General features: G+C 56.8%; 4 protein-coding genes across 5 annotated transcripts; 1 reads left to right on the forward strand and 3 right to left on the reverse strand.

Moving 5' to 3' along the window:
- The first annotated feature begins 5364 nt into the window (after positions 1-5364).
- Positions 5365-8127, forward strand: DAZAP2 (DAZ associated protein 2). The gene is made up of 4 exons (XM_048928531.1): positions 5365-5491; positions 6589-6710; positions 7107-7349; positions 7956-8127. Exons 1-4 carry the CDS (start codon positions 5365-5367, stop codon positions 8082-8084), a joined length of 621 nt encoding a protein of 206 aa, XP_048784488.1. The 3' UTR covers positions 8085-8127.
- A 1079-nt stretch (positions 8128-9206) lies between these two features.
- LOC125685474 (small cell adhesion glycoprotein) lies at positions 9207-14788 on the reverse strand. 2 transcript variants are annotated; one of them, XM_048928540.1, is made up of 4 exons: positions 14703-14788; positions 12238-12310; positions 11848-11922; positions 9207-11769 (listed from the first exon to the last, which is right to left on the reverse strand). In XM_048928540.1, exons 2-4 carry the CDS (start codon positions 12266-12268, stop codon positions 11597-11599), a joined length of 279 nt encoding a protein of 92 aa, XP_048784497.1. In that variant the 5' UTR covers positions 12269-12310; positions 14703-14788; the 3' UTR covers positions 9207-11596. The 2 variants fall into 2 exon arrangements, with proteins under 2 accessions (XP_048784497.1, XP_048784499.1); XM_048928542.1 differs by lacking the exon at positions 14703-14788 and adding an exon at positions 12489-12996.
- A 453-nt stretch (positions 14789-15241) lies between these two features.
- BIN2 (bridging integrator 2) lies at positions 15242-22315 on the reverse strand. Its single transcript, XM_048928503.1, has 11 exons — positions 22092-22315; positions 20727-20807; positions 19838-19892; positions 19605-19699; positions 19411-19506; positions 18428-18535; positions 18261-18346; positions 17929-18004; positions 17429-17511; positions 15977-16538; positions 15242-15530 (listed from the first exon to the last, which is right to left on the reverse strand). Exons 1-11 carry the CDS (start codon positions 22164-22166, stop codon positions 15423-15425), a joined length of 1425 nt encoding a protein of 474 aa, XP_048784460.1. The 5' UTR covers positions 22167-22315; the 3' UTR covers positions 15242-15422.
- Positions 22316-23103: 788 nt separating this feature from the next.
- Positions 23104-27199, reverse strand: CELA1 (chymotrypsin like elastase 1). The gene is made up of 8 exons (XM_048928369.1): positions 27160-27199; positions 26976-27058; positions 26518-26618; positions 25692-25817; positions 24893-25029; positions 23791-23936; positions 23567-23716; positions 23104-23115 (listed from the first exon to the last, which is right to left on the reverse strand). The coding sequence occupies exons 1-8, from the start codon at positions 27197-27199 to the stop codon at positions 23104-23106; spliced, it is 795 nt and encodes a 264-aa protein (XP_048784326.1).
- Between the last annotated feature and the right edge of the window lie 411 nt (positions 27200-27610).

The raw sequence follows: 27610 nt of genomic DNA on the forward strand, positions 1-27610 counted from the left end.
GGAGCAAGGCTGTATGGAGCGTGGGGAGGGGGAGCTGTTGTAGCAGGCGCCAACGAGGAGTCGGGATGTGACGGGATTCCCTGCTCTGTTTTGGAAATCATGATGCTCGCTTTAGGGGCGTAGATGAAGCATTTAGGGTATGTAAGTCGCTGTTCAATAAACGCCATTTGCTGCATCCTCATATTGGGGTCTGTGTTGCAATGGCCCTAATGAGGGCAGATGGCCCTGACGGGATGCACCTCGATAACGGGGGACAACAGGGGGCTGCGGGTTCCCATCCTATTAAGGCTGCAGGAGGATTTGGGGTCTGATCCTATAAAGGCTGCAGGGGAGGCCAAGGGTTCTGGTCCTATAAAGGGTGCAGGGGACACTGGGGGTTCCCATCCTATAAAGGCTGCAGGAGGGTTGGGGGTCTGACCCTATAGAGGCTGCAGGAAGTGCTGGGGGTTCAGGTCCTATAAAGGCCACAGGAAGGTTGGAGGTTCCCATCCTATAAAGCTTACAGGAGGGGTTGGGGGCTCCTATAAAGGCTGTGGGGGGGGGGGGGGGGGGGGGGGGGGGGCTGGGGGCTCTAATCCTATGAAGCCTGAGAGAAGCACTGGGGGTCTGATCCTATAAAGGCTGTAGGGGGGGGCTAAGGGTTTCCATCCTATTAAGGCTGCAGGAGGGTTGGGGGTTTGATCCTATAGAGGCTGCAAGGGGGGCTGGGAGTTCCCATCCTAAAAAGGCTGCAGGGGGGGGCTGGGGGTCTGACCCTATAGAGGCTGCAGGGGGGGGCTGGGGGTTCAGGTCCTATAAAGGCCACAGGAAGGTTGGAGGTTCCCATCCTATAAAGCTTACAGGAGGGGTTGGGGGCTCCCATCCTATAAAGGCTGTGGGAGGGGGGGGGGCTCTGATCCTATGAAGCCTGGGGTGGGATGGGGGGTGTGGATCTTTAGAGTCCACTCCAATGGGGCGCTGGTTTTGTGCATGGGGATGTAGGGACACAGAGCAGATCAGGCGCGACATTCCCTTAATTGTCACCAGGTAATTAATCGTCACCACGTAATTAACAGAGGGCAGGGCGCTGTTTCTGCTGCACTGAAGCACGGGTGCCATTCTGCAGTGCTCCAAGCCCATCTGTGAATCCATTAGAGCTCATTTGGAGTCGTTAAAAAGAAGGGACCAAGGTGTGGTATGGGGCATTCTGCATCTTTTGTGAATGGAAACTTCCTTCTTATACCCTGACAGGAAAACAAAACACACACACAAAAAAAGGGTGGAAAAAAAGACAAACTTCCAAATTAATCTCTGTTATCGGTGTCTCTTAATGAGCGCGTGTGGACAGGGCTGAATTATTTTTACCTCTTCCACAGTGATGTAAGCTTGGGAGGGGGGACACCTGCTGCTGTCTTCGCTGAGTGAGTTATTTCTGCACCCCATAATACTCTGCTTGTGGTGAATCATTGGACTTCTGTCGCTTGCAGCCTGGGTGCACTCCTGATCATTGCGAGGATGGGACAAAATGTGCTAGGACTCACAAAATGGGGTGCCTGGTGAATGAGTGGCTGGAATTGAGCTCTCTGGAGAAGAACTTGTGGCTCCCAGTGGCCAACGGGGTGACGGTGAGGCAGCAGTGTGTCCTGGTGGCCTAAATGGCCAAAGGTGCAATGGTTGGCTGATGGCTGACCAAAGATTGAGCAACAGCTGACCAACATTTGACCAACGGCTGTCCACAGATTCACCGTGAGCCAGCAGCATCTCCTGGTGGCCCAGAGGCCAATCTTGTCCTGGTTGACCAGTGGTTGACCAGCAGTTGACTGATAGTTGACTGTGAGCCAGCAGTGTGATCTAAAAGGCCAATGGTGTCCTGGTTGACCAATGGTTGACCAACAGTTGCCCAATGAATGACCAGTGGGTTGACCAAAACTTGAAAAACTTGTGAGCACAGTGTGCCCTGTCGCCCAGAAAGCCAATGTTGTCCTGGTTGGACAATGCTTCACCATCTGTTGACCAACAGCTGACCAACAGTTGGCCAATAGTTGACCAACAGTGGACCAACGGTTGACCAACAGTGGACCAACAGTTGACCAATAGTTGACCAATGGTTGACCAATAGTTGACCAACAGCTGACCAATAGTTGACCAACGGTTGACCAACAGTGGACCAACAGTTGGCCAATGGTTGACCAATGGTTGACCAATAGTTGACCAACAGCTGACCAATGGTTGACCAATGGTTGACCAACAGTTGACCAACAGTGGACAAATTGTTGATCAACAGTTGGCCAACAGTTGACCACGAGCCAGCAGCGTGCCCCATTGGCTAAGAAGGCTGACGGTTCCCTGGTGGGCACATCACAGAGTGCAGCCAGCAGGAGAGACTGAAGGAGGAGAAGAGAAAGGGGGGAAGAGAGAAAAGAGAAAAGGGGAGAGGGGGGAAGAAAAAAAGGGGGGAAGGGGGAAAAGGGGAAGGGGGAGAGGAGCTGCCCAGCTCTGCTCTGCGCTGGGGAGGCCCCATCCGGAACACTGGGTCACATTTTCACCCCCAATCCATCGAAGCACCCCCTCTGCACACAGCTGTTACTGGAGACCACCGCCTCGTTCTGCCGAGAGCCCGCTTTGCATACGCTGTGCTGCGATTATGAATATTTAAACACTTCTATCTAGTTAAATTTCTGCCTCATTTGCATACATTGGCATACTGCTTAATATAACGCACACGAGGAAGAGGGTGCACGTTGCATTTTTAATTTCCCTTCGAGAAGAATTGGTTTTACGAGTGCCGAGAAGCTTTTTTTTTTTCCTAAAGGAAAACAACTTGTTGGAGGTGGGGGGAGGGGGGTGTTAATTAACTGTTTGATGGGAAGAGCTGGCAGAACTCAAACCCTGACTGCACCTTCCTCTCCTGTGCTCCTTTTGCTGATTTGGCTGCAGAAATCACAAATGGTTCCAGGGCAGGGAAGGGTTTGCAGCTGACCATGAGGATTCTGCTACGTCAGATTTGCTCTATAAAACGTTTCCAGCCCTGCAAGGGAGGTGCGTGCTGCAAAGCAACTTGTCCTCTGTGTTCCCAGAACTCAGTGATTGGCGTCCCAGATGTTCCCAGAACTCGGCGATTGGTGTTCCAGATGTTGAACAGGCAGGGAGAAGCGCACCGGGCTGCTCTTGGCTTCCGTGCTGCCAAACACACAAACTTCCATGAATCTGATCTTACATGTGGCTTTTAGCTCTTTTTTAAAGGTTCTCTTCCCCAGAATTCCACTGGCACAGACCTGATTTAGGGGCACTGATATCAGCAACTGCATCGCTCCTCTTAAAGGAGAGATCTGTGGGGTGCAGGAGGCTGTGGTGATGCTTAAAGGCTGCCTGGACCTTCAGGACCCTTCCAACCCAAACATCCCATGGTTCTGTGACCTTTCAGAACCCTTCCAATCCAACCATCCCATGGTTCTGTGATCTTCAAGGACCATTCCAACCCAAATGTTCCATGGTTTTACGATCTTTAAAGACCCTTCAAACCCGTTCTATGGGTCTACGATCTTTCAGAACCCTTCCAACCCAAAGATCCCATGGCTCTATGATCTTCCAACCCATTGCATGATTCCATGATCTTTAAGAACCCTTCCAACCCATCCTACAGCTCTATGAACTTTAAAGACTCTTCCAATCCAACCATCCTTTGGTGCAGTGACCTTCGAGGGCCCTTCCAACCCAGCCATTCCATGCTTCTGTCATCTTTCAGGACCCTTCCAACCCAACCATCCTATGGTTCTGTGTTCTTTCAGGACCCTTCCAACCCACCCCATGGTTCCATGACCTTTCAGGACCCTTCCGACCCAACCAGTCTATGATTCTATGACCTTTCAGGACTATTCCAACCCAAGCATCCTATGGTTCTGTGTTCTTTCAGGACCCTTCCAATCCACCCCATGGTTCCATGACCTTTCAGGACCCTTCCGACCCAATCATCCAATGGCTTTGTGCTCTTTCAGGACCCTTCCAACTGTTCCTATGCCTCTCTGGTCTTTATGCCCTGCTTTCACACCCTGCAGTGCCATGGGCACGCTTCCAGCCATTCTCCCACTTCGAAGGGTAAATACAGCTCTATCCCAACACACATTTGTGTGCTTTGCAGCCAGCTCCAGCCAGAGCTCTTCCCGTTGCATTATTCACAAGCCCTCCAAGGCACAGCAGCCAGCCAGCTGCATATTCATCAGCAATACTACATTATTCATGAAGTGTTGGCTTACACTGAGGGGGAACACAATGCCAGCACGGAAGGCAAAAAGCTGGAGAGCAGAGGGCTGTGCCCTGAGACTGCAGAAAAACCATAAAAGAGAGCTGGGGGCTCTTTGTTGGAGCAATTTCTCCTCTGGGAGAATGGTGATGCGTTGGTTGCAAGGAGGGGTAGGGGGTCCAGAGCTGCACATCCAAAGCTGCATATCCAGAGCTGCATATCCATAACTAAAAATCCAGAACTCCAGATCCATTGCTCCACATCCAGAGCTGCACATCTAGAACTAAAAATCCAGAACTCCAAATCCAGAGCTCCACATCCATTGCTCCAAATCCATTGCTCCAAATCCATTGCTCCACATCCAGAGCTGCACATCTAGAACACTACATCCAGAGCTCCAAATCCAGAGCTGCATATCCAGAACTCTGCTTCCAAAGGCGATGGATTTGCCTAACAGCGTTTGGCCCTAAAACATCAAATTAATTGGAGGCTGTGGCAGGAAACTTCGCTGCCACTCTCGGCTGTGGACTGATTGGGTTGGAAAGGTCCTGCAAGGTCACAGAACCATGGGATGTTTGGGTTGGAAGGGTTCTTAAAGCTCTCTACCACTCCGTACCCCATCGTCGAATGGGTTGGAAGTTTGCTGTTTTGTTTTTAGGGTTTTTTGTTTGTTTTGTTTTAATTAGGGGTGGTTGGCAGGGCTGTGCTGGGTGGGGCTGTGAAGGAAACAAGCTTGGCTGGGAATGCGATGGCGTTCAGCACAGCTCCACGGGGAGCCGCAGCGCGATGGGGGCCACCAAATATCTCCCCCCAGTGACTTCCAGACCTCACCTCTCCGTCACAGATGATTCCTGGGCCACATATCCCCCCTCCCCCACCACCAAAGACCCCTGGGCCACCCTCCACTGACCCCCTCCCACCCCACATGCGCCCCCTCAGGGCCCTTCGAAGCCCCTCGCTACTGCAGTCCTTGCATGCTGCCCCCCCAAAGCCCTGACTGGGCCCCCCCCACTACTCTACGATCTGTTCGAGGGTCCCCGTCGCCCACCTGCCGCCCCCCATCTCTTTATTCGGCACTCCCACCTCCCCCCCGTCTTAAGGGCTGCGGCCCCTTTAAGGGCGCTCGGCCCCGCCCCCTCTGCGTGATGACGCAACGCCGTGCGTGCGGCGCCCACTTCCGGCCCGCCGCCCGCCGCAGTGACAGGCAGCAGTCAGAGCGCGGCGCGGGCACAGCGGGACCGCCGCCCCCCGCCGCCGCCATGAACGGCAAAGGCAAGCACCGCGCCGCGCCTGGGGCAACGCCGGGGGTCACGCCGCGCCGCCGCTGTCACCACCTGGGGGTCGTCTTTTAAGAGGGTCGCGGCGCCTTTAAGGGCCGCGCCGCAGCAGCGGAACGGACCAATAGAAGCAGCACTGCGGGGGGCGGGCGCGCGTGTTGCCATGGCGACGGGCGGCTCGGCCGGGGTTTAACCCTGTGTGCGCCGCGGGGGAGCGCTTGGGGGGGAATCCCCGGATGACGTCACGAGGGGCTGCGTTCAACGCCAGGGGGGAGGGGCGGAGCGGAGACCCTCCCGGATGAGGAATGGGGGGGTGGGCCGTGGGGGGGGGTAAGGTGAGGAACTGGGGGGGTTTCTCTCTTTGCGGGGAGGTTGACAGGGACGGGGGGCGTTGGGGAGCCCCTCCTGGGGGATGGGACGTGGGGGGGGTGCGTGGAGGAGCGGTCATTGCCTCCTCTGGGACTGGGGGGGAGGGTGGGAGGGGGGCTGTATCCAATGTCAGGGGGTGAATGGGAAGGGGAGACCCCCAGAGGGGCAACGGGGGAACCCCATGGCACGGGGAAAGCACCCCCCAGTACAGGGGGTCCCACCGCGTATTGCTGGGGATTGGACCCCACCGAGGCAGGGTAGGAACCTCCCCCCTCCCCCCCACCGCCAAACAAAGGGGTCAGAGCATCCCCTCCCCCACGGCACTGCTCCCCGTGCTCTGCCCCATAGCCCAGCATGGCACCCGAAGACCCTGGGGCTCAGCACCCCATGGGCCAGAGGGGGCCCCCCTGCTCTGCTCTGGGTCCGCTATAACCCCGCAACCCCCCCTGCTTCCTTCCCCCACCCCCCAGAGTCCCGGCCCCCCCCCCATGTGCCCCAACCACGGCCCGGAATCAGCTGCAGCATTCCCAGCAGCTGCCCTCATCGCTGCGGTTTCATCACATTTCTTCACCAGACTTCCCCTTTTCCCCATCTCCCTCCATCCAACGCAGCACCGAAACTCCAGAATTCCACTTTCTAGTGACCAGAACCTTCCCAGCGTCCCCAGCGGGGATTTGGGGGCTGTGTGTGGGTCGGGCTGTGACCTCCTCTCTCCCCCCATAGGGCAGTACCCCACGCAGCCCTCCTACCCCGTGCAGAGCGCTGCCAACCCCCCCGTGTACCCACAGACTGTGCCCCTCCCGCAGCCCCCGCCGTACACCGACGCTCCTCCTGCGTACTCCGAGGTGAGCAGAGTTTGTTTTCTTCAGAAATAATAAGGATTAAAAGATTAAAAAAGAAACCAAAACCCACAAACAAACAGCAGCTCTGGGTACGCTGATAAATGTGTTTCCTCTCTGCCTCTCTGACTTTTTGCTGCCCTTAATCTCTCCGTAGAACTGAAGTCTGAGCACTTTATTTTTGTTTTTTGGAGCAGAGGTGGCACAGAGGTGCAGAACGGGGTGGGGGGGAGGGGTAAAGAAAACAACAGGGGGGAGGAAAGGGGGGGGGAAATATGCACTAGAACTCAGGGTGGGGGGTGGCAGAGCAGGAGGTGAAAGTCCACCTCGAGGCTGAGGAAGCAGACGGGTGTGTGGGGCCATAAAGCCTGGAATAACGCCCTGCCTCGTGACTCTGTGCAGCTCTACCGTCCCAGCTTCGTCCCTCTGGGGGCTGCCACCGTCCCCACCATGTCGGCAGCGTATCCGGGTGCCTCCGTCTTCCTGCCCGTGGCCCAATCCGTGGCCGTGGGGCCCATCGGTTCCTCCGTCCCCATGGCCTATTACCCCGTGGGACCCGTCTACCCGCCGGGCTCCACCGTGCTGGTAGAAGGTGGCTTTGATGCTGGAGCGAGGTTTGGGGCTGGAGGAACCGCCAGCATCCCTGTGAGTACAGACTGAGCCCCGAAAACCTGCAGGGAGGAGACGTGCCTTCATTTCTGACCTGGGAGGTGGGGGGGGTCACAAAAGTGCAGCTGCAGGCTGACTGTGCCCTGGGCTGCATTGACAGACGGGGGGCAATGGGGCAGGGAGGGAGGTTGTCCCCCTGTGCAGTGGGGCAGGGAAGGGGGTTGTTCCCCCCCTGCTCTGCCCTGGTCAGGTCTCATCTGCAGTGCTGCCCTCAGCTCTGCCCCTCCCCCCAGCTCAGAAGGGTGGGGGGCTCTGATCACCCTTCCAACCCATCCCCCCGATGGTTGGTGACCTCCCCCTGTCTCTCCCCATGCCCCCCATTCCCCATCCCAGTGCAGCTGGGGATGCTCTCCCACCCACCCCCCCCAGCCTTGCATCTCCTTCAGCTTCTGAGCCCCCCCCCTCCTCCATGCTCTGTGTTTTGCAGCCCCCCCCCTCCTAGCTGCCCCCCTAATGGTTCTTGTCCTCCCCCTGCTTCTCCCCATGCCCCCATCCCCCATCCCAGCACAGCTGGGGATGTTCTCCCACCCCCAACCTTGCATTCCCCTGAGGTTCTGAGCCCCCCCCCCCCGTGTTTTGCAGCCCCCCCCTCCCGGCTGCCCCCCCAACGCAGCACAGCTGGCCGTCATGCAGGGAGCCAACGTTCTGGTGACGCAGAGGAAGGGCAACTTCTTCCTGGGAGGCTCAGACGGTGGCTACACTATCTGGTGAAGAAGGAAAGGGGGCTGGGTGGCGGCGGCGGTGGTGGTGGTGGGGGGGGGGATTTTAGGGTTAGGGGGTGGGGGGGGGCCTACGTGTGTGTAAGGAACCGTCAGCACTTCTCACCGTGTCACTGCTTCCGTCCCAAATCAACCTGAGGCGGCAGAGCCGAAGTGTCTTCCTGCTCCTGAACCCCACCGCGGCCGCCATCCCTCCATGGGGGTTTGGGGGGTGGGGGGGGGGCGCTCAGCACCGCTGCCTCTTCTTTCATCCCAAGGGTTTTTTGGTTTCTTTTCTTTTGGGGGGGGGGGAGGTGGGGGGGGTTTGGAGCGGAGCACCAGGAGCTGCAGCTCACAGAGCAGAGCTGCAATGCATCCCTCGCCCAATTCCCTCTGCGGACCCCCCCCCCCTTCCCCTCCCCCATGGGATCCCAGACCCCCCTCCAAGCACGCTTGGATTTCTTTGCACATTTATGTCTAATCAAAGCCGTGCTTTGGTGCCAGAAACACGATGCAACTCCTGTCGGAACATTTCATTCGATGCTAACTCTGCTTTTAGATGATGCTTAATAAGCAGGTTTTCCCCCCCCCTTAATTACCCCCATTAACTCCCCCCCCTTTGTTCCTCCCCCCCCTTTGTTCCTCCCCCCGCTTTGTTCCTCCCTTCCCTTTATTCTCCCCCTTTAGTTCTCTCCCCTTTATATCCCCCCCCTTTTATATCCCCCCACCTTTAGATTCTCCCCCCCTTTATTCCGTCCCCCCACTTTACTCCCCCCCCTTATTCCTCCCTTCCCTTTAGTTCTCCCCCCTTTTATATCCCCCCTCTTCATATCCCCCCACCTTCATATTCTCCTCCCCTTTATTCCCTTTATTCCCCCCTTCTTAATTACCCCTCATTAACTCTCCCCCCCGCCTTTATTTCCCCCCCGCCTTTATTTCCCCCCCCATTATTTACCCCCCCTTTATTTCCCTCCCCCCTTTATTTCCCTCCCCCCTTTATTCCCCCCTATATCCCCCCCTTATTCCCCCCTTTATCCCTTCCCTCATCCCCTCCCCCCTTTATTCTCTCTCCCCCTTTTCCTCCTCCCCATTTTTTCTCCCCCCGTTTTTCTTTGCCCCTCCCCCCCCCCCCCTTCCATTTTTTCCCCCTTTTTCAACTCCTGACCCCCCTCCCCCCCCCACTGTTGTCAAACAGGGGCTGCCCCCCATCCCCACACAGTGTCACAGCGTCTGGGCTGTGGGTCCCTATAGGAACACACACAGCAAAACAGCCGGGGGGTGCGATGGACTCATAGTAGGGCGATGAAAAACATTTCAGGGATCCTCAATGTTTCCTTTTTGTTGTTGTTGTTGTTTTATGAAAGAAAGAAAGAAAGAAACAAAACAAAGCTCAGCATTCAGATCTGTTTTATCAGGAGGTTTCGGTTGGGTGTAAAATCGCGTCCCTCTGTGTTGTGTTCGACCATCGACCGACTGTTAAAGGAAGATCCGCGTTCTGTCTCTCTCTGTATTCACTGTGGTGCACTTAACTCGTGGATTTTTGGTTTTTTTTTTTTTTTTATACTAAAAAAGAAGAAACGAGAAAAAAAAAAAAAAGAAGTAGAATAAAGACTTATTTTGAAAATTTGAACGCCGGAGAACGTTTGCATCGCTTCCCCCCAGCCCCAAAACCTGCGTGGCTTCCTGCCATCCCGTGCTGCAGCGCTGCTGAAGCTCTTCCCCTCTGCTGCCAGTTTTGCAAACTTCCTCCTGCTTTGGCTTCAGTTTGGGGCGTGATGGGAAGGAGGTTTGCTGACGGCACCCAGCTGAGCAGCTGGAAGGAAGGAATGGCGTTCAGAGGGACCTTGAGAGGCTGGGAAGGTGGGCAGGGTGAAGCTGATGAGGTTCAGCACGGCCAAGGGCAGAGTTTGGCACTTGGGCCGGAGGAATGGCAGGCATCCATAGAGATGGAAGGAGATCCTTGAGAGCAGCCCTGCACAGAAGGACCTGGGGGTCCCGAGGGATGAGAAGCTGAACGTGAGCCAGCAGTGTGTGACTGCAGCTCGGAAAGCAAATGGGATCCTGGGCTCCATCAGCACAGGGGTGGCAGCAGGGACAGGGAGGCGATCGTCCCCCTCTGCTCTGCTCTTGTGAGAGTTTGGGGTGATGGGGGCACAAAGGGGACAGTGCCAGAACTGAGTGATGGGGACACAGAGCCACAGAGTGGGGAAATGGGGAAACAGAGGGGACACGGAGAGAGTTTGGGGTCACAGGGACACAGATGTGGGGACATGGAGGTTGGGGGGATGGGGACACAGTGCCACAGGAGGATGCTGTCAGAGCTTGGGGTCATAGGGACACAGAGGGGACACCGAGAGAGTTTGGGGAGATGGGGACGCAGATGTGGGGACACACAAAGAGATTGGGGGGATGGGGACACAGTGCCACAGCGTGGGGAAATGGCGAAACAGGGGACACAGAGAGTGTGGGGTCACGTGGAGACAGATGTGGGGACAAGGAGGGGACATGGAGATTGGGGGGATGGGGACACGGTGCCAGGGGAAAGGAGGGGACACCCTTGGGGTGATGGGGGGAGATTGGGGTCACAGGGGATGCTGAGAAGGTTTGGGGTGAGGGGGACACAGAGCCACAGGCTGGGGAGATGGGGACAGAAATGTGGGGACACAGATGTGGGGACACACACAGAGATTGGGGTGAGAAGGACAGAGTGTCATGAGAAATGAAGGGGACACAGAGGGGACACTGACAGAAAGGCAGGGAGCTGTTGGAGAGGGTCCAGAGGAGCTGGAGATGAGCAGGGGCTGCAGCACCGCCCTGCAAAGCCAGGCTGAGGGAGCTGGGCTCATTCAGCATGGAGAAGAGAAGCTGGGGGTGAGCTGAGTGCAGCCTGCAGTGCCTGAAGGGAGCCTGCAGCCAGGAGGGGAGGCAGCTCTGTGCAAGGGGAGATGAGAGCAGGACGAGGGGAAATGAAGTTGAGGGAGGGCAGATGGAGGTTGGATGTCAGGGAAGTTGTGTGCTGTGAGAGCGGTGAGGGGCTGAACAGCTGCCCAGAGAGGCTGCGATGCCCCGTCCATCCCTGGAGGTGTTCAAGGCCAGGCTGGATGGGGCCCTGGGCAGCCTGGGCTGCTGTGAAATGTGGAGGTTGGTGGCCCTGCATGGCACAGGGGGGTTGGAGCTCCGTGATCCTGGAGCTCCCTTCCAACCCCACCGTCCTGTGACTCTGTGATTCGCCTCCCAATTAGCCATGCTAATGAGCCCGCCATGCTAATGACCCTGCTGCTAAACCCAGAGCAGAATCGCTCGATTGTGTGGCGAGATAAGGCAGAACAACAGCAATTCTTGGAGCGTTTGTCACTGGGTTGTATTGAATTCACCCTAGGGAGGGGATGGGGTGCGGAGCTGCAGGCAGGCAGCAGCATGCCTGGCCTTCACCTTCCTCTGCCTTAATTAATAAATTACAGAGAAAAAGAAAAGAAAAGCTGCCAGAGATCGGACTCAGGAGGTTCAGGCGACGTGAGATGGACCCTATATGAAATATTCCTCTTTCTCCTTGGATGGCTCATCCTCCATCTGCACGGCCGCCTCCTCCTCGGCCACCGGCTGCTCGTAGGTGAGGTAGCTGCCCTTGTTTCTGTACAGGTAGATGACGATGACCACCAGCACCGTCAGCAGGGTGAGGAACACCAGCGTGATGACCACTGATGGGAGGAGAGGAGAGGAGTTCAGCCCCATGCTGTGTATGGGGAGCACTGGGGGCACTGGGGGGCAGCCCCTACCTGCGATGACGGCCGTGTTGGCTGCTTCGTGGGGGGCTGGGGGGTGAGACTTCTTCAGCCCCGGCGTTATCAGCTCTTCTCGTGGAACGGCAGAACGGTTCCAGTTGGGTTGGATGAGAGCTGTGAGATCACCCCCTCCCACCCAAGTGCGTCCCCACGTCCCTGCAGCTCTGTCAGCCTCCCTTTCCCCCCCATAGGGATGGTGACCCCCTTCCCCCGCCGGCTGCCGACCCACCCCACCGTGCCCACTCGTAATTCAGATGGGACGACACCTCCGAGGTCAAATCCGACCCCAACCCATCCCACCATGTCTGCTCGTGGAGTCGTTCAGGTTGGAGAAGACCTCTGACAAAGCACAAACCCCAGCTCAGCCCGTGCCCCCAGCCTTACCTGGGGGGAGCGTGGGCAGAGCCCCCTCCATGGCATCGGCGTGGCTGAGCTCGGCCTCAGGGCTCCTTCACAACTGCGGAGAGAAGGAAGGGACGCGGTGAGCGCTGCCATGCAACGGGCCGGGAGGGGAGCAGCGGGCGTCTGGGGAAAGCATCCGCATTTCGCCTTTTGCTCTCCGAGGTGAACTTCTGCGGGGCTGCAACATCACCTCCCCCCTCCCTCCACCTTGCACAGCCTTGCAAATCGCACACCAGGAGCTGCTGCAGCCCCAACCGCTCAGCAGGGCTCCTTCCTGTGCACCGACCCCATCCATCCAACCGCCTCTGCGACCCACAAAGCAGAGCCGCGCTGCTGCAGCCCGGGGGCAGCGACTCGTGCACCGGGCACCGAGTGACTCAGCGCTCTGCAGAGAGGCGCCGCTAGATGTCAGGAGCAAATACAGCTCCCCCAAAAAAAGAAAATCCATCGGTAAGAAGAGCGAAACTGAGCGGCAGCAGGGAGCGGGGCGGGCACGGCTCACCGCGCCGACCGGGGTTTGCAGAGCGCGGAGCAGCGCTGGCGTTGCTGGCCCCGCTGGGACTCGGAGCTGCTCGGCTCGCTGCTCCCCTTCCTCCCGCAGCGCTTTGGTTCCCTGCTCGCAGGTGCAGCCGTCGGGGCTGCAGGAATTCGGCCCAGCCTCTGTGCTGCTGTGTGCACGCACTGTGCTCACACCGCTCCCGTTCCAGCAGCCCTCGCCGTGCTGTGCCTGCACCATGCCTGCCCCATTCCATTCCCATTCCCATTCCCATTCCCATTCCCATTCCCATTCCCATTCCCATTCCCATTCCCATTCCCTCCCCATTCCATTCCAATTCCCATTCCCTCCCCATTCTCATACTCTCAGCTCTTGCCCCACTGTGTGCACAAAACATTTTCACCCCATTCCCATTCCAATTTCTCTTCCAATTCCCTCAGCCCCTACCCCACTGTGTGCAGGCCCTGTGCCCACCCCATTCCCATTCCCATTCCCATTCCCATTCCCATTCCCATTCCCATTCCCATTCCCATTCCATTCCATTCCCATTCCCTCAGCCCCTGCCCCACTGCACATATGCTCCATGCCTGCTCCATTCCCAATCCATCAGCCCATCCCATTGTGCACATAACATCCCTGCTGCATTCCCATTCCCACTCCATTCCCATTTTCATTCCCATTCCCTCAGCTCCTGCCCCACTGCGTGCACACAACATTCCCACTTCGTTCCCATTCCCACTCCATTCTCATTCTCATTCCCATTCCCAGCAGCCAAACCCTATTTTTCCAGGACCCCCCCCAGGCTGCAGCACAGCACCGGCCGGTCCAGATGGAGACAAACCAGTGCTAAACCAGTTTGTGGGGCACAAGGCAGCCGGTCCTGCAGGCGCTGCACGGCTCTGCGCTGAGCACCGTGTGGGGCAGAGGTGTGGGGCTGTGACTGCAGGGAATGAGCTGTAGAGCTGGGAGTGCTCACAGGATGGGAAACGCTCTCTTGTTTGCACTGCTGGGTGCAAAGGGGGTTGGGGCAGGGCTCTCTGGGTGAGGGTTTGTTACGGACGCAGCGTTGCTCTTTAGTCCCTGTAACCTCCCTGGAGCCCTCGAGTGGTTCCTGCAGTGCAGCCGTCCCAAAAACTCAACGCAGGGGATGCGTGGCACCATCCCACCCCCAAACCCAGGGGATGGGCCCTCGGCCCCACTGCCTTCTGCTCCGTCTTGTGGGATTCCCCCCTCTCCTGACTCAGCGTTTGCTTTGCCCTCTGCAGGGCTGAGTTCTACCTGAGCTTCTCCATGAGCAAAACTCCATGCTCTGGATGCCCACCACCCCATCCCCACCACCCCATCCCCAAAACCTCACGCACTACATTAAACACCCAACACCCCATTCCCAGCACCCCACACCTGACACCCAACACCAAGCACCCCAAACCCAACACCCCATACCTGGCACCCCATGTACAAACCCTAAACACCCAACATCCCATACCCAGCACCCCATATACAACACCCCATCCCTAACGCTCCATACCCAAGACCCCATTTCCAACACCATACCCCCACCACCCCACGCCCATCACCCCATTCCCACCGCCCCATACCCAACACCCTACACCAAACACCCCAAACCCAACACCCCATACCCAAAAACCATGCACCCACCACCCCACACCCGCCACCCCACATCTAACACTCCATACCCAACACCATACCCCCACCACCCCACACCCATCACCCCCTTCCCACCGCCCCATACCCAACACCCTACACCAAACACCCACCACCCAGCACCCCATACCCAAAAACCAGACACCCACCACCCCATATCTGACACCCTACACCAAACACCCACCACCCAGCACCCATCACTCCATACCCACCACCCCATTCCCACCCTTCATTCTCACCACCCCAAGCACGAAGCACACCCCAAATCCCCCCCACTCCCCCATACCCGTGCCGGCCGTGTGGGGCTGCAGGCACCATGTGCTGCTCCTTGCAGTGCAGTGCAGCGTAATGCAGTGCAGTGCAGCCTTGGCCTCGCCCGGGCGTTCCCTTCCTGCCTCACCTTTCCAGTTCCACTGCCCCTGATGATGACAGAGCTGCAATTCCTCCTGCTTAACCCTTTGCTGGTGCAGGATGGGGCAGCCTGCAGTGCGTTGCAAAGTGCATTGCACACACGTGGAGCCCGGAGGGAGGTGGGGCACAAATCCCATTTGTGAACCCGTCTGTAAGACCCACAGGAGCTGCTCCGTGGGGAGCCCCAAAGCTGCACCTTTGCAGCACAGATGTTTGTGTGGGGTCCTCCATCAATGTGCAACGCCTGCTGCAATGCAAACCCCAGATTTGGTGCTGGGAATGGAGCTGTTGTGCATCCCAAAGCTGCACCTTTGCAGCACGAAGGTTTGCATGGGATGCACCATCTGTATGCAATCCCTGCTGCAATGCAAATCCCAGACTTGGCGCTGGGGACGGAACTGTGGTCTGAAAAAATCTGACCTCTTCTCTCAGCGCATTTCCAGGTGCTGGCGCTGCCCTCTGCCTTTATTTCATTTCAGCACTGTGTGTTGTGAAGCACATTACGGTTAGGCGCAGTGATCTGCAGGCAGTGCCATGAAGTTGCTCCCCCTTCACTGCCTGCACAACTTTGGAGGTGGGGGCCACAAAGCGGGGGTCACAGTGGGGTGAGGGATTCGCTGGTGGCCTGAGGGGGGTCACAGCTCACGTCCTGCTCCTGTGGTTCAGGTGTGCCATGCTCACAAGGCCCTGCGTCCGGCCCCACCTGTGGGGATGGCAGCGATGCATGGGGGGGGGGGCTCATCCCCTGATCCCCTCACTCTCTCCCCTCCCCCTCCCCCCCCAAACTCCATCTCCTTGCATAAAGCTGGGGTTCATCTCCTGACCCCCCCATCCCCAAATCCTGGAATCCAGCTGGGGCTCATCTCCCCCCACCCCCCTCGCCCCTGGCCTCCCCCGTCCCCATGTCCCTGCACCGTGGCTCATCCATGGACCCCCCAGGCCCTGTGTCCTGCCTTGTATCAGACCGGGCCTATCCCCAGACCCCCATCCCTGCATAAAGCTGGGGCTCAATCACAGACCCCCCCACCCTCCATCTCCTCTATGGGGGCTCTGAGCACCCCAGGGCATCACCCCGTGTGCCTCCACAGGGTGCAGCCCCCTCTGCTTTCCAAACCCCACCCTCAGTGCCGTGACCTGGGCTTTGCTCACCTCTGGGGACACATCTGTCCCCTCCACACTCTCCACTGATCCCTCGGTGGGTGGACCCTCCCCTACCCCCTCCACGGGGCTGGGCTCACTGTCGATGCTGTCCCCACCACCGGTGCCATCGCTGTCCTCCAGAGCAGCACCGGAGGCCACAGCGATGGCCTCGGAGAGGATCATGGAAGCCATGGATGCAGCGATGCCCTCCACTCCCCCCCCGGCAGCCCCCTCTGTTTTGGGGCATTCAGGGCACCCACTGCCCACAGACACCTCCATCTCTTTGGGGCTGAGGTCGATCTCATGACTCTCCTGGCTGCACTCTGACTCTGACGCAGACCCCACACTCGCGGGTGAGGCTGGAGGGGGTCCAGGCATGGGGGCACCCGGCTCAGCTGGACCCGGTGCTGCGGGGCCATTGGGGACATCTTCAGTGGCACCGCTGCCCACCCCGGGGGTCGTTGGTGTCTGCTCTTCTCCTGATGAGGGGTCCCAATTGGGTGCCTTCTCTGGGCAAGGGTAGACGGCTGGGGGGCTGACGGGGGCTGAGATGAGCAGCGAGCGGCGGTTGCTGCGTGAGGGGATGACAGATTGGGTTCAGTTCCTGTGAGACCCTAAGTGCAGCTGGATGCTGCCCTGGGGTCTTGGTGACACCGCGTCCCCAACCCAAATTCATCCCCAGGCATCCCATTCGCTTGGAGGGGCACCAAAGCCAAAGGCCCCAGTTCACCACCCAACACTGGGAGGTGCTCAGCCCCAATTCAACCCTCTAGCACCCAACGCCAGGAGATGATCAGCCCCGGTTCAGCCCTGTAGCACCCAATGTCTAGACGCATTCAGCTGCATTTCATCTCTACAGCACCCAAAGCTGGGAGGCACTCAGCCCCAATTCAACCCTCCAGCACCCAACACCACAGGGTGCTGAAATTCAACCCTATGACACCCAGTACTGGGTGGCATTCAGCACCAGTCCACCACCCAATATCAGGAGGTGCTCAGCCCCAGTTCAACCCTATATAACACCCAACACTGGGAGATGCTCAACCCCAATTCAGCCCTACAGCACCCAATGCCTAGACACGCTCGGCTCCAACTCATCTCTACAGCACCCAGTGTTGGGAGGCGCTCATCCCTATAATACTCAATTCTGGGAGGTGCTCAGCCCCAGTTCATCCTTCTAACGCCCAACATCAAGAGATGCTCAGCCTCCGTTCAACCCTGTAGCCCTCAACATCAGGAGGTGCTGCAATTCAGCCCTATGGCACCCAGCACTGGGAGGTGTTCGGCCCCAGTTCATCACCCAACGTCAGGAGATGCTCAGCCCCAATTCATCCCTACAGCACCCAACGTCAGGAGGTGCTCATCCATCCCCATTGGTCACAGGCAGAAATAGAGGAGGGCGTTACATCCACCCACTTTTTGGGGGAGGGGGCTCTGGGGCACCATGGGACCCCCCATTACCTGGAGACTCCTTTGATGATGAAGACTTTGCTGGAGTGCTGCTTGTCAAGTTTCCCCATCACCTCATAGAGGTCACGGTTGAGCTGTGTGGGGGGAGAGAAACTCATCAGAGCCCCCCGGGACCCCCGTGGGTGGGGCTGCATCCCACAAAGGGCAAATTTGGGTTAAAAAGAGGTCAAATGGAGTCCGGAAAGCACCAGCTGTGAGGAAATCGCTTCTCCCATCCTTCCTCTCTCTGATTCCCTTTGGGGGGTATTTGATCCCCACAGAAGAAGCAAAACTCCAAAACTCTTCCTGTATTTTTTTTCCCCCCACCATTGAAACAATGGATAAAAAGACTTTTTTTTTCATCCCCAAATTTGGTGAAGCAGCGCCGTTTGTTGCTGACGACAGCACCGGAGTGCTGGAGGTGATGCAAATCCCCACCAGCCCCAGAGAGCGGCGCAGAACCAGCGGAATGGGGGGGGAGGGGGTGTCTTAAGGGGGCTTTGGGGTCCCACCTTGCTCATCTCTTTGTAGAAGATGTCACGCAGGTTGGAGATGTTCTGGAAGATGGTGACGTAGCAGGCAATGCGGCTGTGGGGAGAAATGGGGCACGAGGAGGAGGGGGCCGGAGGGGTGCAGCTCCTGACCCCCGTCCTTGGGGAGGGGATAAATGGGGGGGGGTGAAAATGGGATGAATGGGGACGGCTGTTTGGGACAGCGCTGCATCCCAGTGGGGTGGTTGGTTTTTTTTTGGGGGGGTGGGAAGTTGGAATGCTGCATGTGTGTTTGCAAAGCTTTTTCAGGGGGGATTTTGGGGAGGGGGCTGCGGGTTGGGGCAGCTCAGTACCTCCCATACAGCACGGGCAGCTCCTCCCGCAGCTCCCGGTTCAGCTCCTCAAACACCGCCTGCGCTCTGTTGAACTCCTCCTCAGCCTGTGTGGGTCCGGAGCGGTTATGGGGGTTAGGGGGGATGTCAGTGGGGCACAGCCCTCTCCTGGAGGAGCTTGTACCCACCTTGGCAATCTTGGCCTCGTCCTTCTTCTTGGCGTTCTGCAGTGCTTCCAGGTGGTGCCGGGCGCTGTCGTAGTCCACCAGTTTGCGGCTGCGTTTGGCGATGCGCTCCTGAGTGGGGCAGAGGCCTCAGAGAGATGGAAAAGTGCCGTGCCGTGCCATGCTGTGCTGGGCCGTGCCATGCCATGCAATTCTGTGCCATGCTATGCTATGCCACATCATGCCATGACAACGGCCATGCTGAGCCTTTCTGCACCATGCTGTGCCATGCCATGCAATTCTGTGCCATGCTGTGCTATGCCACATCATGCTATGCCATGCCATGCCATGCAATTCTGTGCCATGCTGTGCTATGCCACATCATGCTATGCCATGCCATGCCATGCAATTCTATGCCATGCTGTGCTATGCCACATCATACTATGCCATGCCATGCCATGCAATTCTGTCCTATGCTGTGCTATGCTTGCCATGCTGTGCTATGCCACATCATGCTATGCCATGCCATACCATGCAATTCTATGCCATGCTATGCTATGCCACATCATGCCATGCCATGCCATACCATGCAATTCTATGCCATGCTATGCTATGCCACATCATGCCATGCCATGCCAACGGCCATGCTGAGCCTTTCTGCACCATGCTGTGCCATGCCATGATGCACAATGTCATGCTGTGCCATGTGTCACCCGAAACCACATGCCGTGCCATGTGGTTCCATACCGTGTTGTTGTACCATGCTGTGCTGTGCCATGCGATGCTGCACCAGGCTGTGCCATACCATGCTGTGCTATGCCTTGTTGTGCCATCCCATCCCATCCTACACCACACTATGCCACGTCACACTGTGTTGTGCCGTACTGCACTTTACCATGCCATGCCATGCCACACCACAGCACCCCATCTCATCCCATCCCACCCCACCCCATGCCATGCCATGCCGTGCCACGCCACTCCATGCCACACAGTCACACCCCACGTGCCTTAATGTCCCCAAACTGAGCCAGGTAGTTCTCCATCAGGCGCAGCGCCTGGTCGCCCAGCTTTGCCTCATAGTCTTCCCACAGCAAGTCGTTGCTCTGCAGGAGGGAAAGGGATGGGAATCAGGGACGTGCCGGGCTCTGTCCCCATGGACTCATCCCCGTGACCCCAACCCTCAGAGGACAGCAGTGCTCACGTCTGCGATGGCCTTCAGCTCCACATGTCCATCCCATTCGGTGCTGTAGATCTCCTGCAGCGTTTCGGTCACTTTTCGTGAGCTCTCGTGCATCACTGCAGGGATGGGGGGGGGTTGCAGAAGTTGGGATGCGTGGTGAGGAAATGCAGCACAGGGCCTGACAACCCCCCACCCCCCCCCGGATGCTCTGTGCTTCACTGCCCATGGTGTGCAAAAGGAGCTTTGCTCTGTACCTTTCACTGCGCTGACAAGAGCCTTCAGGTCTTTGTAGAGTTTGTTGCCTTCATTCTGTAAAGCAATTTTATTGGGGGGGGGAAGGGAGCAGGTTGGAGCCCCTGGGGTGGGGATGCCCTCGAGCCCAAAGAGAGTGTGAGGAGTGGGAGGTGGGGAATGGGATGGGGGTGTGTTGGGGATGGGACAGTGATGGCATGGGGGTGGCACTGGGGTTGGATGGAGCAGGGATGGGATGGAGGTGGCACTGGGGTTGGATGGGGATGGAACAGGAATGGCTTCGGGGAGGAACTAAGATGGGGATGGGAAGGAGATGGAATTGGGGTGGCGCTGGGGAGGAATGAGGATGGGATGGAGATTGCATTGGAGTGATGGTGGGGTGGGATGGGGATGGGAAGGAGGATGGTACAGGGAAGGGATGAGATGAAATGGGGATTGCACCAGAATGGAACAGGGGCGGCACAGGGATGGCATGGGGAAGGTACAGGAATGCCATTGGGATAAAATAGGGATGGAGTAGGGATAGCATGGGGGTGATGTGGGAATGGTACAGGAATGGGATGGGGATGGTACAGGGATGGCATGGGGATGGCACTGGCATGATGTGCGAAAGGAATAGGGATGGAATGGGGGTGGTGTGGGGGTGGAACAGGAATGGGATGCAGATGGCATGGGAATGAAATGCAGATGGCATGGAGATGGAGCAGGGATGGAGGGGGAGAACTTGCAGATGCCATGGGGATGAAACAGGGGCGGAATTGGGATGGTATGGAGATCGCATAGGGATGGTATGAGGATGGAACAGGGAAGTCACAGGGATGACATGCAGACGACATGGGGGCGGCACGGAGGGACCCTCTCCCCCCAGTCCCCTCTGCTCCCTGGTGCCACCTGCTGCAGCTGGAAGTTGTTTGCGCTCTGCTCAAACTGCTCGTCTTTGGTTTCCACGGTTTTGCCCAACTTCTGCAGAACCTGGGATGGAAAGGGCAATGCGACAGCATGGAGAGTGGGCAAAATGCTGGAAGAGCCCCAAAGGATGCCCAGGACCTGACTGCCTCAACGCAGAGCCCAACCGAACCGAGCTGTGCTCGAGGGATGCCAAACTTCTGCACATCCCTTAATGCTGTTCATTTTTAGGGGAAATTTGTGGATTCGGGGAGCCAAACCAACACAGTGTGTCCCCACTCAAGACTGCCTTCATTTGTGAAATCCTATGGATGCAGCCCTGTGCTCCCCACAACGCCACTGCATTGGGATGACATGAGGATGGTGTGGGGATGGAACAGGGATGAGATGAGGATGGAACAGGGGTGGTGTGGGGGATGGATGAGGAATGGGATGGAGGTGGTGTGGGGATGGAGCAGGAATGGGATGCAGATGGAAGAGGGGTGAGGATGGTGCGGGGATGGAACAGATTTGATGAGGATGGTAAGGGGGTGGAACAGGAATGATGCAGGGATGGATCATGGATGGTATGGGGATGAAACAGGCATGGAACAGGAATGGTGTGGGGATGGTATGGGGATGGAAGAGGAATGTAACAGGGATGGTATGGGGTTGGAACGAGGATGGTGTGGGGGTGGAACAGGGATGGGACGGGATGTCATACAGTGGGTGAATACTGATGCAAATGAAGCCCTAAAGTGCTGCCCCAGTGGGAATTGGTGACACTGCTGCAAGGAGGAAGAGGAGGAGGAATAGCTGTGGGTGAAGGCCACCCCCACGTCCCCACCGCAGAACCACGGAAGCGTGTCCTGGGCTGATACGGTCACGGAAGAGCTGAATTTAGCCCTAACCAGGAACCGTGGGAGCTGCTCCTTCCATTGTTGGGGTTGAAATGTCCCCCAACCACGGCCAATCGCCCCATTTCAGCCCACTTCCGCAGCCCTTCCCCCCACTTCCTGCCATGGGCTGCACCCGCACTGCGGGGCCATCCTGCCACTGGGTTCTGTTGGCCCTGGGGGATGTGGGGACAGCCCCATAGAACCCCATTCCAGCATCACCCACCCCATGGCCTGCACCACAAGTACTTTTGGGGAGAAAATCCTGCTTTTATGAAGCATTTCGGGGGGCTGTGAGGAGCAGCATGCAAAACTGAAGCCTTGCAGCACTGTGGGGCACCCAACCGGATACCCTGTGAGCACCCATGGGAGGAGAGAGGTGCACGGCGAGCAGAGCCCATCGGGGCTGCCCCACCTCACCCTGCAAAAACCCAACCGAAAAATGAAAGTCGAGGGTGGTGAGGCCATGCCCTACCTTCTCCTGTGCCCGGCTGAAGTGCTTCTGGACCTGCTTGGCGAACAGCCCGGCCCCGCTCTTGCCCTCAGCCATGGTTGCTGATGGCTGCGGGGTTCTGCTTGCAGCATCAGCTGTGGTTTGGTTTCTGCTGCGGAAGTTCGAAGCGATGCATCCGCTGAGCTCCGGGCACCCCCGAAACACACAACCACGGGGTGGGACGGGGAGGGGAGAGCACACAGCCGAGCCGTGGCACTTCTCACCCACGTTTCTGTTTTGAGTTTCAATTTTGCTTTTGGACTCACTTCTGCAATTCTTTGCTGTTTGTTTCCCACCTCGAGCGCCATCAGCCGCTCACCAGTGGGGTGCGTGGTTGTGCTTCGACCCTGCAGCACCGGGAGAGGTGATAACAGCACCGCATCCATCCCCTCTCATTCACTGCAAATGAATTTGCTCTGGATGTCCTCGAGTCCAATGGGGGGTGTGGGGAGCACGAGGCACTGTGGGACATGGGGGTGGCATGGGGAAGGGGTTGGGGATGGGGATGGTGTGTGGGGTGGAATGAGAATGGGGATGGGATAGAACATGGATGAGTTGGAGATGGAATGGGGATGGGGACAGGGATGGGATGGGGATGGGGATGGGATTGAGGGTCTGTGATAAGTCCTTCCCCTGACAGCTTCCTGCTCCTCAGGGGAGCAGTTTTTCCCTTCTTTCATCCAAGGACACTTCAGCTTTCCAGGCCTGGTTGTTTTTTCCAAGACTCTGTGCAAGGCAGAAGGGGGCCTGGCCAAAGAGAATCTGACAAAAAGGATACTGCAAATGATGAGATTGGAGAAGAATTGCATGAACGCAGGCAAAAGAAGTGGGGCAGGGCATCCCCAGCCTTGCTGAGGAGAAACAACAGACAGCACGTTCTCGCTGAAGAACAGTTTATTGATGCTAGCTTTGAGACATAAATGTCCCCAGCTGAAATGCTCTATGTCCACATTCACAGCTGGGGTTGGGGCTCTCCTCCTCCTGCTGCTTTGTTCTAAGAGATCACCTGGAGGGAGAACAAAGAGTGTAACCCCACAAATCCACAGCACTCCCATTGAGTCGCTAGCATGGCCCTAATGGGTGCTGCACACCCCACTGAGTGCTCCATGCCCCATTGGGTGCCCTATTCCTCGGGTGCTCCATTCCCCATTGGATACTCCATCCCTGTTGAGTACTTCACACCCCATTGGATACTCTATTCCCCACTGGTTGTTCCATTTCCCTTGGAGTTCTCCACTCTCTGTTGGGTGTTCCACATCCCACTGGGTGCTCTATTCCCCATCGGGTTCTCCATTCCCCATCGGGTTCTCCATTCCCCACTGGGTGCTCTATTCCCCATTGGGTTCTCCATTTCCCCTTGGGTGCTCCACGCCTTCCCAGTGGGTGGAGAAGCCATGCAAGCCCCCTTTGCACGACCCCACTGGAAAAAACAAAACCCTTCCACCCCGTCTCCTTACGCTGGATATCCAGGAGGTGTAGGCAGAGACGCGGGTGAAGACGGTGGGCTTGTTGCGCGTGTTGCAGCCCAAGCTGGAGACGAAGCTGGTGATGCCATGCACTTGGTACACCCCATCAACTTCACAGTTCAGGGGGCCTCCCGAGTCGCCCTATGGAGGGGCACCCATCAGAGCGGGGCTGTAACAGGGATGGGGGTTGAGGCAGTGATGTGACAGGGCTGTACCTGGCAGCCGGCGCGCACACCATCCCCGCCGGCACAGATCATGGTGTTCTTGACAGTGGAGCCCCAGTAGGAGGACCTGGAGCAGGTGCTGTAGCTCACAACAGGCAGGTACGCCTGCTGCAGCACGCTCGACAGCTGCCCATTGGCTGCAAGTGACCAAGGGTCCATTAAAACCCATAGACCTCATAACACCCCCCAAAATATTTGCACGGCAGCATCCAACCTTGAGCATCCCATAGAACCTCTGAAAATATTTGCACGACAACATCCATCCCACGGGGGACCTCATCCCGTGTCCAAAAGTGATTAACCTCCTCCATTTGCCCACATCCTTAATGAATTTTCGTGAGCCCTGTAAAACTCCTCAATATTTTTTGCATGACCTCGTCCAACCTTGAGCATCCCCACGTCTTGTAGGACTTCAACCCACTTCCAAAAAGGATTTACCTCCTCCATTTCCCCGTTTTGTTAGGGGATTTTGGTGAGCTCTATAAAACACCCCAAAATATGTTCATGACTGCATCCAACCTTAGGCACCCCACAAAATCTCCCCAGATATTTGCATGACCAAATCCATCCCTTATAGGACGCCTTGTAGGACTTCAACCCACTTCCAGGAACGATTAACCTCTCCCATTTTTCCCACATTTTTAGTGAATTTTAGCAAGATCTGGAAGACCCCCCCAAAATTTTGCATGACCGCATCCAACCCTGAGCATCCTCATGTCTTGTGGGACCTCAACCCCCTTCCAAAAAAGATTTACCTCCCCTCTTTTTGTTTTCAGTAGATTTTGATAAGTCCCGTAAACCCCCTCCAGTACATTTCATGATCCCATCCAACCATGAGCATCTCCTTGCCTTGTAGGGTCTCAATTCGCTTCCAGAAAGGACGAACCTCCCCCATTTTCCCACATTTTTGGGGGATTTTTGTTGATCCCCACAAAACTCCCCGTTACATTCGCACCACCGGATCTGTCCCCACGCACAACGCCTCGTGGGACCTCAACCCACTTCCAAAACCTGACAAGCAACCCCAATTCCCTAAAATCTTCATGGATTTGGGGATGAGTGTCCCTGGGATGCCCATGTCGGTGGCACTCACTGCGGGTCAGCCCCCAGCCGCTGATGTAGCAGGGGTAGTTGTTGGACAGCACTGTGCCCGCGCTGGGCAGCACCGCCAGCTGCACGTAGCTGTTGAGCGTGGCAGAACCCGACAGGCGGAGCAGCGCGATGTCGTAGCTGTGGGGAATCACAGAATCACAGCATTGTAGGGGTTGGAAGGGACCTCCAGACATCATGGAGTCCAACCCCCTGCCAAAGCCATTCCTACAGCAGTCGCACAGGGAGGCATCCAGGCAGGTCTTGAACATCTCCAGAGCAGGAGACTCCACCACCTCCCTGGGCAGCCTGTTCCAGTGAACAGTGGGACCCATGGAGACACATTGGGACCCATAGAGACACAATGGGACCCATAGAGTCACGTTGGGACCCATAGAGACACGTTGGGACCCATAGACTCCCCCACCTCCCTGCAGCCTGTTCCAGTGCTCCGTCACCTCACTGTACAGAAGTTCTTGTGCACATTGGTGCAGAACTTCCTATGCTGCAGTTTCCGGCCGTTTCCCCTTGTCCTGTCTCCACTCACCACTGAAAACAGTCCGGCCTCGCCATTCTGCCCCCCACACCTTAGATATTCATAGACCTGGATCAGGTCCCCTCTCAGCCTTCTTTTGTCCAGGCTGAACAGACCCAGATCACTCAGCCTTTCCTCATAGCAGAGATGCTCCAGGCCCCTCACCATCTTGGTGGGGAGGATGCGCAGGGCGCTGTAGAGCACCTGGAGAAGCCCCCATCCCCCTGCAGCTCTCCCTCCTGACGACCCCCCTCCCCAGGTGCGTTACCCAGCTGCCACGTTGTTGGAGTTCCAGTTGGGGTGGATGTAGATGCTGCTGACACTGAAGGTCTGCTCGGTGCCCTCGCTCTGGTAGATGTTGTGGTCACCGGCGACGACGCGGTATTTCAGGTTACTGCAAAAAAAGCACAGGATCAGGACCCACACTGCCATTGCTTCGAGGGTTAACGCAACAGGACTGAGGAAGTGACTTGGATTTGATGAACAGACTCAACGGAGAATAATCAAATCCCGTTTTTAACTCAACGTTTATCATGTATACATTCATGCTTTCTCTGCATGTGCAATAGAAACTTCTAATTCTTTATTGACACCATGGACACAGGGATAGAAAGGAGGAATAATAATGCTATGGTTCTATGATCTTTCAGGACCCTTCCAGCCCAATATTCTCTGGTTCTATGATCTTTCAGGACCCTTCCAGCCCAATATTCTCTGGTTCTATGATCTTTCAGGACCCTTCCAGCCCAATATTCTCTGGTTCTATGATCTTTCAGGACCCTTCCAGCCCAATATTCTCTGGTTCTATGATCTTTCAGGACCCTTCCAGCCCAATATTCTATGGTTATGGTTCTATGATCTCTAGGGGTTCTTCCAGCCCAACCATCCTATGGTTCTATAGTGAAGAGTCATCCATACAAGAAGGTGCTTGCAGGGATCATTCTCCTTACTGGAAAGATCAGCAAAGACCCCCAGTCCTTAACAGAAAGGACTGACACTCTCTGGGTGGGGACAGCTAATTTTTCCTTTTTTTTTCTTTTTTTGATGGAAAAATGGCATTTTCAGGAGACAGTGGGGCTCCCACGGCTGCTCACCTGTCTACGCAGTGGGCTGCTGTCATCACCCAGTTCTGTCGGATGAGGGACCCTCCACAGGTGTGGTGCCAGCTGCCCCCGGAGTAATACTGGAGGGAGATCTGGGGGGAAACAGCACAGGGTGAGATGTGGAAACGGGAGCTCCCAGGGGGTGGGAACACAAAAGGGGCAGGAAACCCAAAGGGGATGGGAGACCCAAGGGGAAGAGAGCCTGAAAGGGACAGGAGACCCACGGAGATGAGAGACCCAAGGAGGCAGGGATAAGATACCCAAGGGGATGGGAACTCCAAGGGAACAGAAGAACCAAGGGGATGGGATACCCAGAAGGGATGGGAGCCCAAAGGAGATGGGAGCCCTGAGGGGATGGGTTGCCCAAGGAGATGGGAGATCCAAAGGGATGGGAGACCAAATAGGATGGAATCCCACTGGGTTCATCACCAGTCCCCAACGCAACCCACTTGTGAGGGCCAAGCATGTGATTGCGCCTCGGTCCCTCCAACCACACGTTGCATCCCACCAGAACCCGGCTCTGCATGGCATCCTGTGGGGAAAGGACAGTGACAGCTGTGAATCCATTGCTCCCTGGAGCCCCAAATCTGCGAGCTCATTAGCAGCTAACGAGCCCTGGGCACAGGAACTCACCACACAGCGCGAGGGCAGCGAGGAGCAGGAGCTGCAGCATGGTGACAGCGTGGCCAAGACTTCACCCCACGCTGCTTTATAGGGGATGAGGAGGAGGTATGTATGGGAGCCCCACAGGTGGCCTGGCCCTATCAAGCAGCCTTGGTCCCTTTTCCAAAACACACATGGCCATGAAAGTAGGGAGCCAAGAGCTAAAAGTAGCCTCAATGCAAGCAAGCTGCAGTAAACTCGTTTATTTTAATCCATTTTTCATAATGGGGGCAGGATGTGCTCACCTGGCTTCAGCTATCAGCACAGAGCACCTGCACAGCCATATCTTGACTTCTGGGGGCTCAGGATTGCCATGGGTAGAACTGGGTTGTGCCTCTGCTGTGTGTGCCCTTCTGTGCTGATAAAAACAAAGAGCTGATTAATCAGAGACAATTTTTCCCCATGAAACCTCACGTTTTCT

This window comes from Lagopus muta, chromosome 28 (assembly GCF_023343835.1).
Source record: "Lagopus muta isolate bLagMut1 chromosome 28, bLagMut1 primary, whole genome shotgun sequence".
Classification (NCBI taxonomy): domain Eukaryota; kingdom Metazoa; phylum Chordata; class Aves; order Galliformes; family Phasianidae; genus Lagopus; species Lagopus muta.

What these genes read in the sequence shown, in the direction of transcription:
- CELA1 (XM_048928369.1), bottom strand. Translation starts at nt 27,199, where the DNA reads ATGCTGCAGCTCCTGCTCCTCGCTGCCCTCGCGCTGTGTG. An exon ending in CGCTGCCCTCGCGCTGTGTG is followed by an intron (nt 27,059 to 27,159) that starts GTGAGTTCCTGT and finishes CTTTCCCCACAG; the next exon opens with GATGCCATGCAGAGCCGGGT. An exon ending in CGGCTGGGGGCTGACCCGCA is followed by an intron (nt 23,937 to 24,892) that starts GTGAGTGCCACC and finishes GGTCACTTGCAG; the next exon opens with CCAATGGGCAGCTGTCGAGC.
- DAZAP2 (XM_048928531.1), top strand. Translation starts at nt 5,365, where the DNA reads ATGACGCAACGCCGTGCGTGCGGCGCCCACTTCCGGCCCGCCGCCCGC. An exon ending in CGCCGCCATGAACGGCAAAG is followed by an intron (nt 5,492 to 6,588) that starts GCAAGCACCGCG and finishes CTCCCCCCATAG; the next exon opens with GGCAGTACCCCACGCAGCCC. An exon ending in GAGGAACCGCCAGCATCCCT is followed by an intron (nt 7,350 to 7,955) that starts GTGAGTACAGAC and finishes CGTGTTTTGCAG; the next exon opens with CCCCCCCCTCCCGGCTGCCC.
- LOC125685474 (XM_048928540.1), bottom strand. Translation starts at nt 12,268, where the DNA reads ATGGAGGGGGCTCTGCCCACGCTCCCCCCAG. An exon ending in TCTGCCCACGCTCCCCCCAG is followed by an intron (nt 11,923 to 12,237) that starts GTAAGGCTGGGG and finishes TTCCACGAGAAG; the next exon opens with AGCTGATAACGCCGGGGCTG. An exon ending in CAACACGGCCGTCATCGCAG is followed by an intron (nt 11,770 to 11,847) that starts GTAGGGGCTGCC and finishes TCCTCCCATCAG; the next exon opens with TGGTCATCACGCTGGTGTTC.
- BIN2 (XM_048928503.1), bottom strand. Translation starts at nt 22,166, where the DNA reads ATGGCTGAGGGCAAGAGCGGGGCCGGGCTGTTCGCCAAGCAGGTCCAG. An exon ending in TCAGCCGGGCACAGGAGAAG is followed by an intron (nt 20,808 to 22,091) that starts GTAGGGCATGGC and finishes TTTCCATCCCAG; the next exon opens with GTTCTGCAGAAGTTGGGCAA. An exon ending in GGACAGATGTGTCCCCAGAG is followed by an intron (nt 15,531 to 15,976) that starts GTGAGCAAAGCC and finishes CCATCCCCACAG; the next exon opens with GTGGGGCCGGACGCAGGGCC.